At 49.8% G+C, this 13,888-nt stretch overlaps 1 protein-coding gene and 1 pseudogene across 2 annotated transcripts in view; one reads left to right on the forward strand and one right to left on the reverse strand.

Moving 5' to 3' along the window:
• NAT10 (N-acetyltransferase 10) overlaps window positions 1-13,888 on the forward strand; it is a 37,350-nt gene that overhangs the window by 3,601 nt on the left and 19,861 nt on the right. The window contains exons 4-11 of the mRNA XM_081098986.1: window positions 2,814-2,985; window positions 4,305-4,427; window positions 5,871-5,932; window positions 9,940-10,054; window positions 10,144-10,251; window positions 10,577-10,710; window positions 11,848-11,941; window positions 12,086-12,184. Coding sequence (XP_080955112.1) covers window positions 2,814-2,985; window positions 4,305-4,427; window positions 5,871-5,932; window positions 9,940-10,054; window positions 10,144-10,251; window positions 10,577-10,710; window positions 11,848-11,941; window positions 12,086-12,184 — 907 coding nt within the window. The remainder of the gene's footprint in view (window positions 1-2,813; window positions 2,986-4,304; window positions 4,428-5,870; window positions 5,933-9,939; window positions 10,055-10,143; window positions 10,252-10,576; window positions 10,711-11,847; window positions 11,942-12,085; window positions 12,185-13,888) is intronic.
• LOC308524159 (large ribosomal subunit protein eL34-like) lies at window positions 95-2,249 on the reverse strand (annotated as a pseudogene). Its single transcript has 2 exons — window positions 2,163-2,249; window positions 95-414 (listed from the first exon to the last, which is right to left on the reverse strand). The product of its transcript is annotated as a large ribosomal subunit protein eL34-like (transcript).

Here is a 13,888-nt window from a genome sequence, read left to right on the forward strand (position 1 = left end):
TTAGTTAAGTGCCAGGAAATGATTTCTTTACTTTTTTTTTTTTTTTGAGCCTTTTGATTGTTTCTATTACTCAAAAAAGCTCCGTTTTTAAAATTTATTTAGCTTTCTGACTCTGTGCTTGTGCCTTCAACACTTTCACAACGGTTTTCTGCTCCTCAGTAAGGAAAGCACGCTTGATCCTGTCATGGGCGCATTTAGCACACGTGGATCCACCGCGGACCCTGCTGACGTGCTTTTCGTGTTAGACAGCCCCATTAGAACGTTAGGGCTCACGGCACGCACCACAGCAGACGTTGGTGCTTTCCCAACCTTCTTGACGTAAAGTAAACAATTGTGTTACAGCCTCGTTTTGTTAGAGGCTGTCTTGTCAGACAGCCTCCGACGGTGTGTCAAATGCTGGACCACGGTGAGCACCTGAAGTCACCATCCCCGGAAGAGCAGGAAATGATTTCTTGAGTTTTACTGGGATTGTTAGTGGAGGTGCTGTCTCTGAGGACATTTCCAACTAGAGAAAATACTAGAGCTGGTGTCTGCCTTCAGTCCTGACAATAAGTTTCAAATCATTTTCATGCTCTTTTAAGTCCCCAGTGCAGATCCTTGCTTTCTGCATGTGATTTTTCTTCCTACTTTCCTAAGCCCATGTAATGCAAGCTCCCTTAATTGCCTTTTCTTACCTCAATTTTTCGCTCTCCCTCTTCCTTCCCTTTTGCTTCTAAGGGTGTCCCTCATCCCATGTTTAAAGCAAACCCCTTGGTCTACTCTGGATCTCTTCTCACACTGCTCTCCGGACCTGCACTTCGTTTCCTCTCCTGGACACTCTATCCCCCTTTGAAACTTTCTCCTTTTTCCTGTTAAACATGCTCAGCTTTCTCCATTATATATATATAAAAAGCTACATACCCAGCTTTATCCCTCGGTTTAGCATTTTTTCTCATTCTTATTGCCAAACAGCTTGAAACAGAGCCTGTTGCACTTCCTGGCCACCCTCGTGATCAAATTGTGCTCTTGGATATCATTGATGACCCGACGCCCAATGCGATAACGTTTCTTCCTCCTTCTCCTTCTTTTCAGAGCTCTTCCTCCGCTAGTTTACTGCTGTATTTGACCTGGTACTGCCTAATCTTGTTTTTTTGAAGCTGTGAACTTAAGACTTGGGGCTGTAAATAGCAGACCTCCAGCACAAACACACTTAGGTACCAAGGGAGTGTATTGGAGAAGAGGGGACAGCTCATGACCCTCAGGGGATGAGACCTCTGCTCTGCTTCGGGCTGGAGAGCCACCGTGCTCCCAGCCTTTGCTCATTCTCTCATCTCTGCATGTCTGCTCTGTTTTTTCCCACTTTAGCTCAGCTTTCTGTTTTCTTTCTTTTAAAAAAAAATGTTTATCTTGATTTGAGAGAGAGAGAGAGAGAGAGAAACATTGATTGGCTGCCTCCTGCATGCCCCCTACTAGGAAGCAAGCCTGAAACCTGGGCCTGTGTCTTGACTGGGAATCAAACCTGCAAACCTCTTGGTGCATGGGACAGCGCTCAACCAACTGAGCCACGCTGTCCAGGGCAGCTTTCTGTTTTCTGTTGTCCCTGTTGCAGACACAGACTTGAGTTTTATATGTAGAATCAGTCTTTCTCCCTAATTCTTGTGGAAAGACCCCGCTCCCCCCAGCCACAGGCAGGGGAGGTGGGTCGGTTACCTAGTAGAAACTTGGCAGTTCTACCAACAGCTCTGTGTGTGGAGGAGTCCGGGGTGCAGAATGCTGTCACTTGGCAGATAACCTCAGAAATGCCCTTCTTTTCTTACTCAGACCACCTTCCTGTGCTCGTCTCTTCCCTTTGATCTTTTTAAAAAAATATATATTTTATTGATTTTTTTACAGAGAGGAAGGGAGAGGGACAGAGAGTTAGAAACATTGATGAGAGAGAAACATCGATCAGCTGCCTCCTGCACACCCCGTACTGGGGATGTGCCCGCAACCAAGGTACATGCCCTTGAGCAGAATCGAACCTGGGACCCTCGAGTCCGCAGGCCGACGCTCTATCCACTGAGCCACACCGGTCAGGGCCCTTTGATCTTACTTTCTCCTGTGCTGAGCCCAGCCAGCATGTGTGTGTGATTCCGTCCTTGGGCCTCTTCCTTTATTCCCAAGTCTGCTTGTCTGATGCTGACTCTGAAGTCCTGTCTCCAGCTCTGGCTGCTCTCTGCTGTGGTGGAACTTCCTGCCTTCGCACCTGCTGCCACCGCTGCCTCTGCCATCGCCCGGGAATGCTGCCCCCTTCCCGGAGCTTTTCCTCGGTCCCGCAGCCCCGCCTCTTCAGCGCCTGTCTCCTCTTGCACTGCCTGTCCCCCTGACAGTGTTGTCTTCGGTTAGAACTGCCCTTGGGGACTTGCTCCCACGGTGTGGGAAGGAAGTATGGGTTCATTCAGGAAAGCTGAAGACATGGGCCGGCCCTCACCACGCCTTCCCAGGTGTTCTGGGGAGGGCAGCCTGTAGCTGAAGCAGTAACAAGGCCACTGAGGTTGGTTTCAAGCTCTGGCTCTGGCCAAAAGGTTTCGGTGCTCTCACCGCCGTGCTTTTAAAGTGACAGAGCAGGACGGCCGAGTTCACACACAGGCTTGCCTCTGTCTCCCTCCGAAGCCCAGCTTCTAAACCGCTCTGCTGCAGTGCGGCTCCGGTTTTCTTCCCCTTTCAGGGGCGGGGATCCGCCCTGGATTTCCAGGTTCCCTCCCAGCTCTGAGGGTCTAAGCCCGTGATCATTCGCTCCCAATTCTCTAGCCCCTCTGGTTAACTGGCTCTCCTGGGGTGGGGGGTGATTGCAGTCACCGGAAGAAAAGAATGCGTCAGCTACAGAAAAAAATAAAGAACGGAACACTGAACATAAAGCAAGACGACCCCTTTGAACTCTTTGTCGCCGCCACAAACATTCGCTACTGCTACTACAATGAGACCCACAAGATCCTGGGCAATACCTTCGGCATGTGTGTTCTCCAGGTGGGTGGCATCCTCCGGCCTGGCCTGGAGGCAGCATGGGGGGTGGGGGCTGCCTGGTTCCCCAGGAGGGCAGTGGGCAGCAAGAGAGAAGATTCACATGAACCCTCCTCCCCCAAGTATTATCAGCGGAACACTTGGCCACTTTCAAACAAACGATAATTCGTCCCGTATTAAGAGAACAGTTTCTACTTAAAGTGGCACTTGTCTAGTGATACCAAAACTGGCAGTGATGTTCTGTCACAACTGATTCTAACAGGCTAAAAAGCTGATAAAGAAAGCCCTGTGACCTTCAAGTGACTCCAGGTCTTTATGGGAAATAACTGAAAATTTTGGTGACAAGTTGGACTTGTTTTAACCAACTGGGTACAGACCTGTGCGCTCATGTCCTGTCCAGAGTGCTTGACTGGCATAACCCCCACCAACTCTCTCCTGCCCCTTCTAGTCCTTAAACTCCCCTACACACACACACACACACACACACACACACACACACACAGAACTACCTGGTGAATTTCTTCACTGGTATGTATTATTTTGTCTGGCAAGTTAATAGACTTTCACATTTGTCTTTGTTTTGAGCTCTCATGGTCTTTGTTTTATTCTTTGATTCACATGCACAAAAAAGACATTTAAGCACAAATCCCCACATTTTGGTATCTATTTGTTTACAAGTACTATTATGATTACATACATTATAAAGCAGACCTTACAAAATATAAACTAAGAAAATCATGACTAGAAGTTCTAATTTCCCCCCCTCTGCCTTCCAGTGGGTTGTGCCACCCATTGCTGGCTTGCATCCCACCTTGGAGGCCAGGAAAAAGCATTTTGCCTCATACTCTTGATTACTGACGCATAGGGAGTGTTAAGCTCACCACTGTAACAGTGTTACCAGTGGCAGTGACTATGGCTCCTTTAAGCAATGGCTCCCCCATGTGGTGTAGTTGAGTTTTGTCAGTTACAGTTTCCATCTAGAAACATCAAAATGAATGAGATGTTTCTGAAATTCAAGTTTGAATCAGTGAGGACTGGAGGATGGCTGTCCAAAACGTATGTTATCAGAGATTATTAGAAATACTTTTGACATATAAAACCAGGTACCCCTATTCTCCAGGGCTGGGCTCTCTTCTGTGGTCCCCCTAAGTAAGGGTAAGGGTGTGTGTGTGTGTGTGTGTGTCTGTCGGCGAGTTGAGTGAGGGGTGTGATCCTGAGCCTGTACTCTGAAGCCCTCCTCCTACTTCAGCACCTGGCCCTTGGTTAAGCTTCCGTGTGGGTACAACTCTGCATGACCAGCCCTTTCTAAAATCTCTTTCTTCCAGGATTTTGAAGCTTTAACTCCAAACTTGCTGGCCAGGACTGTAGAAACAGTGGAAGGTGGTGGGCTGGTGGTTATTCTCCTACGGACCATGAACTCCCTCAAGCAGTTGTACACGATGACCATGGTAAGTATCTGTTTTGTAATCGTGGAGGGTTCAAATCAATCATTTTTACTGTAGACCACTTTGAAGAATTCCTGTTGAGCAGCTAACTCCAGTCTCTGAATTTTGCATTTGCTGCTGGGCATTTGCAAATTCTATTCCAGTGAGATTCAGAGGCAATGCAGCTGTCAGAGAGTTAAATTTCTGAAATAGTAATAGCAGACTCATGCCAGTGACTAAATCTGTGTGTTACAAAAAAGGGGGCTGTGGACAGAGTTCTTCACTGGCCCTTATCCTAGTGGAGAATGAAGGACCATTTGCCAGTGTCCCCCCCCCCCCCCCCCTTGTTAAGAAGAACTTTGACTCTGGGAGGGGTAGTTTACTCCCAAAGCAGAGGACGTGGTCGGGGGCGGGATACGTCTCATCGGATGCCACGTGGGTGTTCCGAGCAGCAGGTTTGGAGTCCTGCTCACTGCCCAGCTGTTCGGAAATGGTGTTAGGATTGGCCTCAGGGTTTTGTGAGCTGCATTCATCCGGTGAAATGACTTTGCGCAAATCGTAGTACCTGCTTCCTGTCACCACTCCTCCTCCCTTACTTGTCACTATAGCCCCTCTGGCCGCCTTGAAAGTCCTCAGACATGCCCAGCACACTCTCACCTCCAGGCCTTTGCACTTACTGTTCCCAGGCGATGTCTGCATGGCTCACTTCCTCACTCCTTCAGGTCCCTGCTCAAATATCACCTCCCCAGTGTGGTCTCTTCTCACACCCTGTTGAGAATAGGGGGTTTTGTCAGTCCTCCTTTAACCTGCGTTCTTTGTCTTTAAACTGCATAAGAGCAGGGCCTTCCTTTTCTTCCTGGAAGCGTGCCTGGTCTGTAGTAAGCACTCATTAAATATTTGTGAATGAACAAATCACTCTGTGCCCACTTACTTGGCTGCCTGCTTATCACCTCAGAGGCCCTTCCCTTACTACCCCATTAAGTAGTATCCCCCGCCCCCTTTTGCTATCATTGCACCCCGTTTGCTCATTTGTAGCGTTTGCCAAAACTTGTATCTGTTTGCTCATTTGTCTCCCTCCAATCATGGGCTGTAAGCTCCAGAACAGAGGTCATGCTTACTAAACACTAGTGTGTGCCCAGCATGTCTGGCCATGGCTGGCATTGTTCGTATGTATTTTTAGTGAACGAATGGATGCATTTTTTGATGCTGGATAAAATGTGGACAGGGTCAGAGATGAGGTGAGGGGCAGTTTGTTGGAATAAGGAGCATGGCGCTTGGTGTCTGATCCCAGTTCCAGCAGAGAGCTTTGGCCAGTTCAGCGCATCGGGCTATGGAGAAGTGGGTTTGGTTTCCAGCAGCATCGCCGGCGCCTCCTTTCCCCCAGGGCTGCTCGACGGAGCTTCTTCCCGTGTGGACCCTGCGCCTCGGCCTCTGCGGATGCCTTTGTTAATGGATGTTCTCTCCTAGGACGTGCATTCAAGATACAGGACGGAGGCTCATCAGGACGTGGTGGGAAGGTTTAATGAGAGGTAGGTCTTTCGCATATTTCTCAGGCCTCTATTGTGGGGAGCCACCGTGGGAGGGATGTTTTATCTTGGACCCAACTGAGAGTTGGGCTTCTGTCTGAGGGGAGGTGGTACCGGAGCCCAAATGGTGAGACTTTGGACAGCAGCAGCCGTGAAACTAATGGAAAGCAGTGCAAGCGAGTGCGAAGCTGGGCCAGGAGGCCTGGATTCTGTCTCGCTCCGGCCGTCACCGAGTCCCTCTCCCTCTCCCCCTCTCCAGCTCTTAGCTAGCTCATCTGTCAAAGGGGTGATCTGTCTGGGTCACTGTTTCCCGAAATGCGTTTTGCAGAACACTAGTGTTTGTTTTTTTTAATTTTATTGATTTCAGAGAGGAAGGGAGAGGGAGAGATAGAAACATCAGTGATGAGAGAGAATCACTGATTGGCTGCCTCTTGCATGCCCCCTACTGGGATTGAGCCTGCAACCGGGGCATGTGCCCTTGACCAGAATCGAACCCAAGATCCTTGAGTCCACAGGCCGAGGCTCTATCCACTGAGCCAAACCAGCCAGGGTGAACACTGGTGTTTTGAGAGGGACCTTCTGACAAAAGGGTTTTGTGGTCCAGTATGTCTGGGGAATGCTCACACTGCTTCTCCTTTATGAAGAGTCACATTAGCCTGTTGTAGCCTCGGCCAGTCTTGCAGCAGCAGGGACCTTTTTAACGGATGCTTGCGGATGCTTTCCCACGTTTATTTGGCCACAGGGCCCTTTTACAGGGAACACGGGCTGCTGGCCACAGGGCCCTTTTACAGGGAACACGTTAGCAGCCCGTGAGACACCTTGAGAAACACGGTGGCCCCGAGCATTAGTTCTCAACCAAGCAGTAGTTCCCAAAGCCGTTTTGCCCGGGGGGATTTGGCAACGCCTGGAGCCATTTTGATTGTCATTTCTTGGGGGAGGGGTGTGTGGTAGAGGTGCTGCTGGCATTTAGAGGGTAGAGGCCAGGGATGCTGCTAAACAGCTTAAGCCACAGAGCAACAAAGAATGATCTGGTCTAAAATGTCGGTAGTGCTGAGGTTGAGAAATCCTGGCCTCGATGAACCCCGGGGCCTCCTGAGACTGACTCCTAGGAGGACAGGAAGTTATGCTGTGCTCCCCCGAAGCCTGTGAAAGTAGCGCGTGAGGCCTTTTTCTTGCGTTTGTGGGAGAAGTTTCAGTTTCATAGCCAAGCACGTGTTTTCCTACATGCAGGAATGTTTAGTTCTGTTTCTTTCTTTTTTTTTTTTTAATATTTTTTATTGATTAAGATATTACATATGTGTACCCTCTACCCCCCCCCTCTCCCCGCTCACCCCCTCACCCCCCCGTTGTCCGTGTCCATTGGTTAGGCCTATATGCTTGCATATAAGTCCTTTGGTTGATCTTTCCCCCTTGCCCCCACCCTCCCCTACCTTCCCTCCAAGGCCCGACAGTCCAATCAATGCCTCTCCGTCTCTGGATCAGTCCTTGTTCATCAGTTTATGTTGTTCGTTATATTCCACAAATAAGTGAGATCTTGTGGTATTTATCCGCTCTCCAGTTCCATCCATGCTGTGGCAAATGGTAAGAGTTCCTTTTTCTTCTTCCTCTTCTTAAAGAATACCTTTCAGCATTTCATATAATGCTGGTTTGGTGGTGATGAACTCCTTTAGCTTTTTCTTATCCGTGAAGCTCTTTATCTGACCTTCCATTCTGAATGATAGCTTTGCTGGATAAAGTAATCTTGGTTGCAGGTTCTTGCTATTCATCTCTTTGAATATTTCTTGCCACTCTCTTCTGGCCTGCATGGTTTCTGTTGAGAAATCAGCTGACAGTCGGATGGGTACTCCCTTGTAGGTAACTGACTGTCTTTCTCTTGCTGCTTTTAAGATTCTCTCTTTATCTTTTGCTCTTGGCATTTTAATTATGATGTGTCTTGGTGTGGTCCTCTTTGGATTCCTTTTGTTTGGGGTTCTCTGCGCTTCCTGGACTTGTAAGTCCATTTCTTTCACCAGGTGGGGGAAGTTTTCTGTCATTATTTCTTCAAAAAGGTTTTCAATATCTTGCCCTCTCTCTCCTTCTGGTACCCCTATAATTCTGATGTTGGTACGCTTGAAGTTGTCCCAGAGGTTCCTTACACTATCTTCATATTTTTTGAATCTCTTTTCTTTTTTCTTTTTCGGTTGGGTATTTTTTGTTTCTTTGCATTTCAAATCTTTGACTTGATTCTTGGGATCCTCTTGTCTGCTGTTGGAGCTCTGTAAAGTATTCTTTATTTCAGTCAGTGTATGCATAATTTCTAATTGGTCCTTTTTCATGACCTCCATGGTCTCACCATATTCCTTGAGGGATTCATTAAATTTATCGGCGGTTTCCATAAAATTCTTGACAAACCTTATAAACGTGGCCTTGAACTCTATATCCAGTCGTCTGGCCTCCTCCGTTTCTGCCAATTGTGACCTGTTTCTTTGTCTCCGCATTTTGGCTGCTTCCCTGTGTTGATAGAGTGGCCTGCGCGCCAGGTGTCCTGTAGGGCCCAGTGGCTCAGCCTCCCCAGTTACCTGGGGTGGACACTCTTGGTGCACTCTTGGTGCCTGGCTTGTTGTAGGATCACTGGGAGGAATTGACCTCCAGGCCAATTGGCTGTGGGAAGCAGCTGTGTCTGAAGTGGGAGAATGGACCCCCTCTGACCACTGGGTACAGTGGCTCCTGGATCTAAGGAGGTGCTAATTCAGCCCCTGCCTGAGGCCACACAGCAGGAACTTCGAAGAGGCTCAGCTGTGAAGCAATGCAAGCCGCTGCGGGGCCTTGGGCCTTCTCTTGGAAGTTCCGGGTCTGGCTGGCCCGGCTGCAGTTAGGTAATTATCAGGTTGCAAAGTTCTGGGGCATTCACATGCAAAAGCCTCTGCCGCAGCCCGGGTGGGGCGGGGTCTCAGGGAGTCAAAGGCCGTAGAAAGAAGCAATGGCTGATTCTCCGCGCCCGGAGTCGCGCGTCTCAGTGTCCCGGCAATGGCTGCAAGCACCTCCGAGGGAAATCTGCCCCCAAGTTCGCCCGCTGCCGCCTGAGAGAGCAGCCTCTCCCCGTATGAGTCCTGGGTCCCCAGAGACTTCGCAGAACCGGAGATCAGAGCAGTTGGGAGCTTGTGATTCAAAAAGACAGCCGCGTCCTCAGGTGCCACCCCCTTTCCGCGCGCGCGAGCCGCCGCGTACCTCTGCACTCAGCCTCCGCAGCTCCTCTGGCTCTCAGCGTGCTTTTCTTTTCTTCTAGTTGTAGAAATTACACTCAGCCAGCCTTCCTGTTGTTTTGGACGATGTTTGCTCCGTCCTTTGGGCTAATTTTCAATTGTTATGTGGGGCGACTATTTCCCGGTGTTTATCTATGCCGCCATCTTAGTTTTCTCCTTTAGTTCTGTTTCTTAAGGGAGCTTCCTGTCTTCCCTTTTCTTTATTTTTTCCTCCTGTGACAGCAGGTAAATCCATTTGTGCATGTTTCTCTGTGAGCGGTGAGCACAGGGCAGTGGGTTTGGAGGACCCCATTTAAGGGAGCCCTGGGACACCATAGTGTTAAAGGGTGAGGGGATGTGGGAAGGGCCAAATGGCACAGGGAACGGTGGCGGCTGTGCACAGAGGAATGCTTGTAAGCAGTCTCTCTCGAGAGAGTTCTCGGCTTTCTCTGCTGCAGGAAGCGTGTTCAGGCCCTGGCTGGTGTGGCTCAGTTGGTTGGGCCGAAGGGTTGTCAGTTGATCCCAGCTGGGTACATGGCCAGGTTGCAGGCTCAATCCCCAGGGGCATGCAGGGGCAGCTGATCGAGGTTTATCTCTCTGCCTCTCCGAAAACCAATTAAGAAAATAAAAAGAAGTATGTTCAGGTGCCCTGGAGAGGAGCTCTCTTCCCATTGCTGTCCGACTGGGTTTTGACTTTCTCAGATCCTGGTGCCAAATGATTAGCCACACTTTGCTGTGTAGACATTGTCCTCTCCCCCCAGCACCTCACTGTGGTGGTTTGCTCCTCAGGTTTATTCTTTCTCTGGCCTCCTGTAAGAAGTGTCTCGTCATTGATGACCAGCTCAACATCCTGCCCATCTCCTCCCACGCAGCCAGTATTGAGGCCCTCCCTCCCCAGGCCCCGGTGAGTAGGCCAGGGTCTGAGAATCTGGGGAGGCCGCCTTGTCTGTCAAACTCTCCTGGGGCAGCGGCAAACCTTGTCTCCTCTGGTAGGATGAGAGTCTCGGTCCTTCTGATCTGGAGCTGAAGGAGCTGAAGGAGAGCTTGCAGGACACGCAGCCTGTGGGCGTGTTGGTGGACTGCTGCAGAACCCTAGACCAGGTGCGTGGCATCCAGACGTTCCCTGTCCCCGAATAATTAGCACAGAGGGTAACTAATTCGCAGAAAGCAACACGCCAAGTCAAGGCCTGGCTCCTTCCTGGGGAAGGCGCTTTCTCTTGCTCAGACTCAGCAGGGCTGTTCCGTCTTGTCTGGGTTCACAACAGAAGTCCAGGGTTACTCTGCCCCCAGCCCCCCAGGAACAGTTGAGGCCTGTGAGAACTGCCCCCTTTTATTTGGCCTTGGCATCAGCCTGATTCTGCAGGGGCTGGGGGTTGATGGCTGGAACTCCGCCTTTCTCAGCTCACCTAATGCTGTCTTTCCACAGGCCAAAGCCGTCCTGAAATTCATCGAGGGGATCTCTGAAAAGACCCTGAGGAGTACCGTGGCTCTCACGGCTGCCCGAGGGAGGGGGAAATCGGCAGCCCTGGGACTGGCTATTGCTGGGGCAGTGGCTTTTGGGTAAGGGCGCCCGAGTCCCCACCTTTAGGAACTCTGGGCTCCGGGGAGCAGTGTGCGGGTTAGGTAGGGCTCAGCGGGCTCCTGGTGATTTCTCTGGGGGTTGGGCTCCTGCCTGGAAACAGCAGCACATCCCCGACTCTCAGCGGCGCAAACACACATGTGCAGGCAGACAGACACACTCCAGGGCCTCTGTGGTCACTTTAAAGTTGAACAAACAGTAAAGCAAAGGACTGCTGGTGAGAAGCTTTAAACTTCCCAGGACATGAGAATGTGTATGACCAGCGTTGCTGACTGAGGAAAGTACAGGTTTGACATTTTAATGATTTTGATCAATAGAGGATCTTGTTTGCTTCTGAGGAGCTGCCTTGCGTGCGATGTTACTTCTGTCTTTTGCCCTGAGTGGGAGGCTCATGCAGCTGCCAGCAGAGTACCTGCTTCCGGCTTCACAGACATCAGCAGTGGACCTAGGAGACGGTGTTCTCCGAACGCACCATCTTCTGTGGTGCTCCCAGTCGCTCTGAGCGTGGCATAGATGGAGAAACGTCCCAGTGGCTGCCAAGATCCTGAGCAAGTCAGAGCCAGCAGCCCTGGGCTGAACTCAGCTCCTGACTCCGAGTCCTTTGTTCCTCTTGCTGCTCCCAGGGTACCTGTCGGCCCCGTAGTTGTTAGCACCTGTACAGCCACAGGACACCCTCAGGTGTGCTGCGGCCTCGGCCCGAGTGCCAGTGCAGCTCCCTGGCCTCCCAGTTGGCAACGCGCTCAGCACAGCTAGTGGTCAGTGTGGTGCCGTCCCTCTCACCCCAGGGCATGGACCGGGAGGGGTTGCAGTCTGAGGGATTGTCCGCACAGCGCCTCTTAGTGCGTTTTCACGTGGCGGTAGCTAATTGCGGGACATGCTGCCTTCAGACTTCGTGGTTTCCTTCGTTTGGGAGGAAAAAATCCTCATGTCCGGAGTTGCTTTACTTTCCTCCTGATTCTCCCTCCCGGCCACCCCTACCTCCCACCCCCATCTCCATCATTGTTTGATTATTACCTGTGTGACTTGGGCAAACGAAAATGTGTTCTTTTTTTCTTAAGTTCCCCAAACAGTTCTTAGATTTCCTAGTTACTTAAATGCCTTCTTCTTTTGTTCACTAGGTACTCCAATATCTTTGTTACCTCCCCAAGCCCCGATAACCTCCACACTCTGTTTGAGTTTGTATTTAAAGGATTTGACGCGCTACAGTATCAGGTAGGAAGTCAGGATAAGAATGAATTTGGGCTGAGTGCCGAGTTTAAATCCAGGGGAGTCTTTAGAATGCATGCTTCTTTCTTACGGTTCCATTTCTAAAGCTTGTTCCCGACGCTTGCCGTTGGTTTCACTCTTCCCCATCAGGAGCATCTGGATTATGAGATCATTCAGTCTTTAAATCCCGAATTCAACAAAGCAGTGATCAGAGTGAACGTATTCCGAGAACACAGGCAGACCGTTCAGGTGAGGCTCGCTCCCCAACTCTGCTGTGTGGGGGTGCCCTGCTGGCTTCAATGGCTCCAGGGTGTTTCCTGGTATGGTCATTTATGTCCTGGGTAACCCATGTCTTTTAGACGGTGGTTGTTTTAGGGTAAACCTGTTGCAGATTTTTAGCCTCTTCTAAAGAAAAACTTTCAAACAAACTAACACAGCGGTTCTCAGCCTCGGCTGCACATTAGAGTCACCTGGGAATCTTTTTAAAAACCTGGTTTCTGGGCCTCATCCTCCGGAAATTCTGTTTCTTTGTCATGGGGTGGGGCCACAACATTAGTAACAAAGAAACAGAATTTCTGGAGGATGAGGCCCAGAAATCAGGATTTTAAAAAGATTCCCAGGTGATTCTCATGTGCAGCCAAGGTTGAGAACCACTGGACTAACATATGTGTGTAGCCAGATTGGAAAGTTGCAGTTTGACCCATGAAAATTGAGTGAGTGGGATGAAGATGCTGATCTGCTGAAAGAAGTACAATTGTTCTGACAGCAGTTCTGATTTTGCTTCGTTACAGCAGATTTTGAAATGGTGCATCAGTAGCTAGAACAGCAACCTTACCATTTCAAAGAAAAAGAACTTTGCAAAAATGGACTCTGAGTCTTAGTGAGTGGCCTATTTTCCCTTTTAAACTGTTTCACTGGAAGCTCTATAAACCTCCAGGGCTTTGCAAGCCTGAGTGGTCGGCACTTGTCTGGAGGCCGCAGTTTTGTTAAATCGCAGAGAAGCATCAGTGTGACTGGCTTGCAGAAGGGATGGAGGCCCACAGGCCCCTGGTGGAGGAGGTTCTTTGGTTATCGCTGGGGCTGGGTGGGTGGGAAGCAGGCAGGCAAACTTGGCAGTTTATGCCCTTGACCTTTCTGCCTGTTAGGGAGCTATGCCCGTGAAGGAGGCGTGCCTTTAAAAAAAATATATTTTGTTGATTTTAGAGAGGAAGGGAGAGGGAGATAGAAACATCAATGATGAGAGAGAATCATTGATTGGCTGCCTCCTGGACACCCCCTACTGGGGATGGAGCCCGCAACCCAGGCATATGCCCTTGGGCAGGGACCCTTCAGTCCGCAGGCCAATGCTCTATCCACTGAGCCAAACCAGCTGGCTGGCATGCCTTTTTATCAGAGTCCAGATTATAAATGATGTTAAGTGTTTCTGCCTTTTACCTAAGGATCTTAATTTTTTCGTAGAAGGTCTCTTTCTAGAATCTCTCATTCTGTACATTTCTTCCCATTTTGCCTGATTCCCTCAGCTGAGAGGAGGAAAGACTGATGTTGGGGTGGAGGACGGGCTGCAGGCAATGAAAATGCAGAGCCCTGTTAAAACTGAAGAAAAACACACAAACCAAAGAAGGAAAACCTCTCCCTAAAATGCCCTGGCTCAGCCCTTGCCGGTCCTTGGATTTTTAATCACAGGCCCTCTTGCGTTACCAGAGACCTTTGTCTCCAGACGGGAGTTTAAACACAGAATTGGTGACCTAACTTTATGAGGCTCCGTTTACATCCCTGTGAGGCCTCCTCCTTTGTGCTGGAAATTGGGGGGGAAAGCCACAAAAAACAAAAACACCAAAATGACAAAAAAACAAAAAACCAACCCACAAAGAATATTAGATTTAAGTCTGCTATGCCTCCTCTAGGGGACTGCTTTCTGCCTTTACAAATCCAAGACATGGGGCCCTGTTGGGG

This window comes from Myotis nattereri (assembly GCF_964212035.1).
Source record: "Myotis nattereri genome assembly, chromosome: 9".
NCBI classification, from domain to species: domain Eukaryota; kingdom Metazoa; phylum Chordata; class Mammalia; order Chiroptera; family Vespertilionidae; genus Myotis; species Myotis nattereri.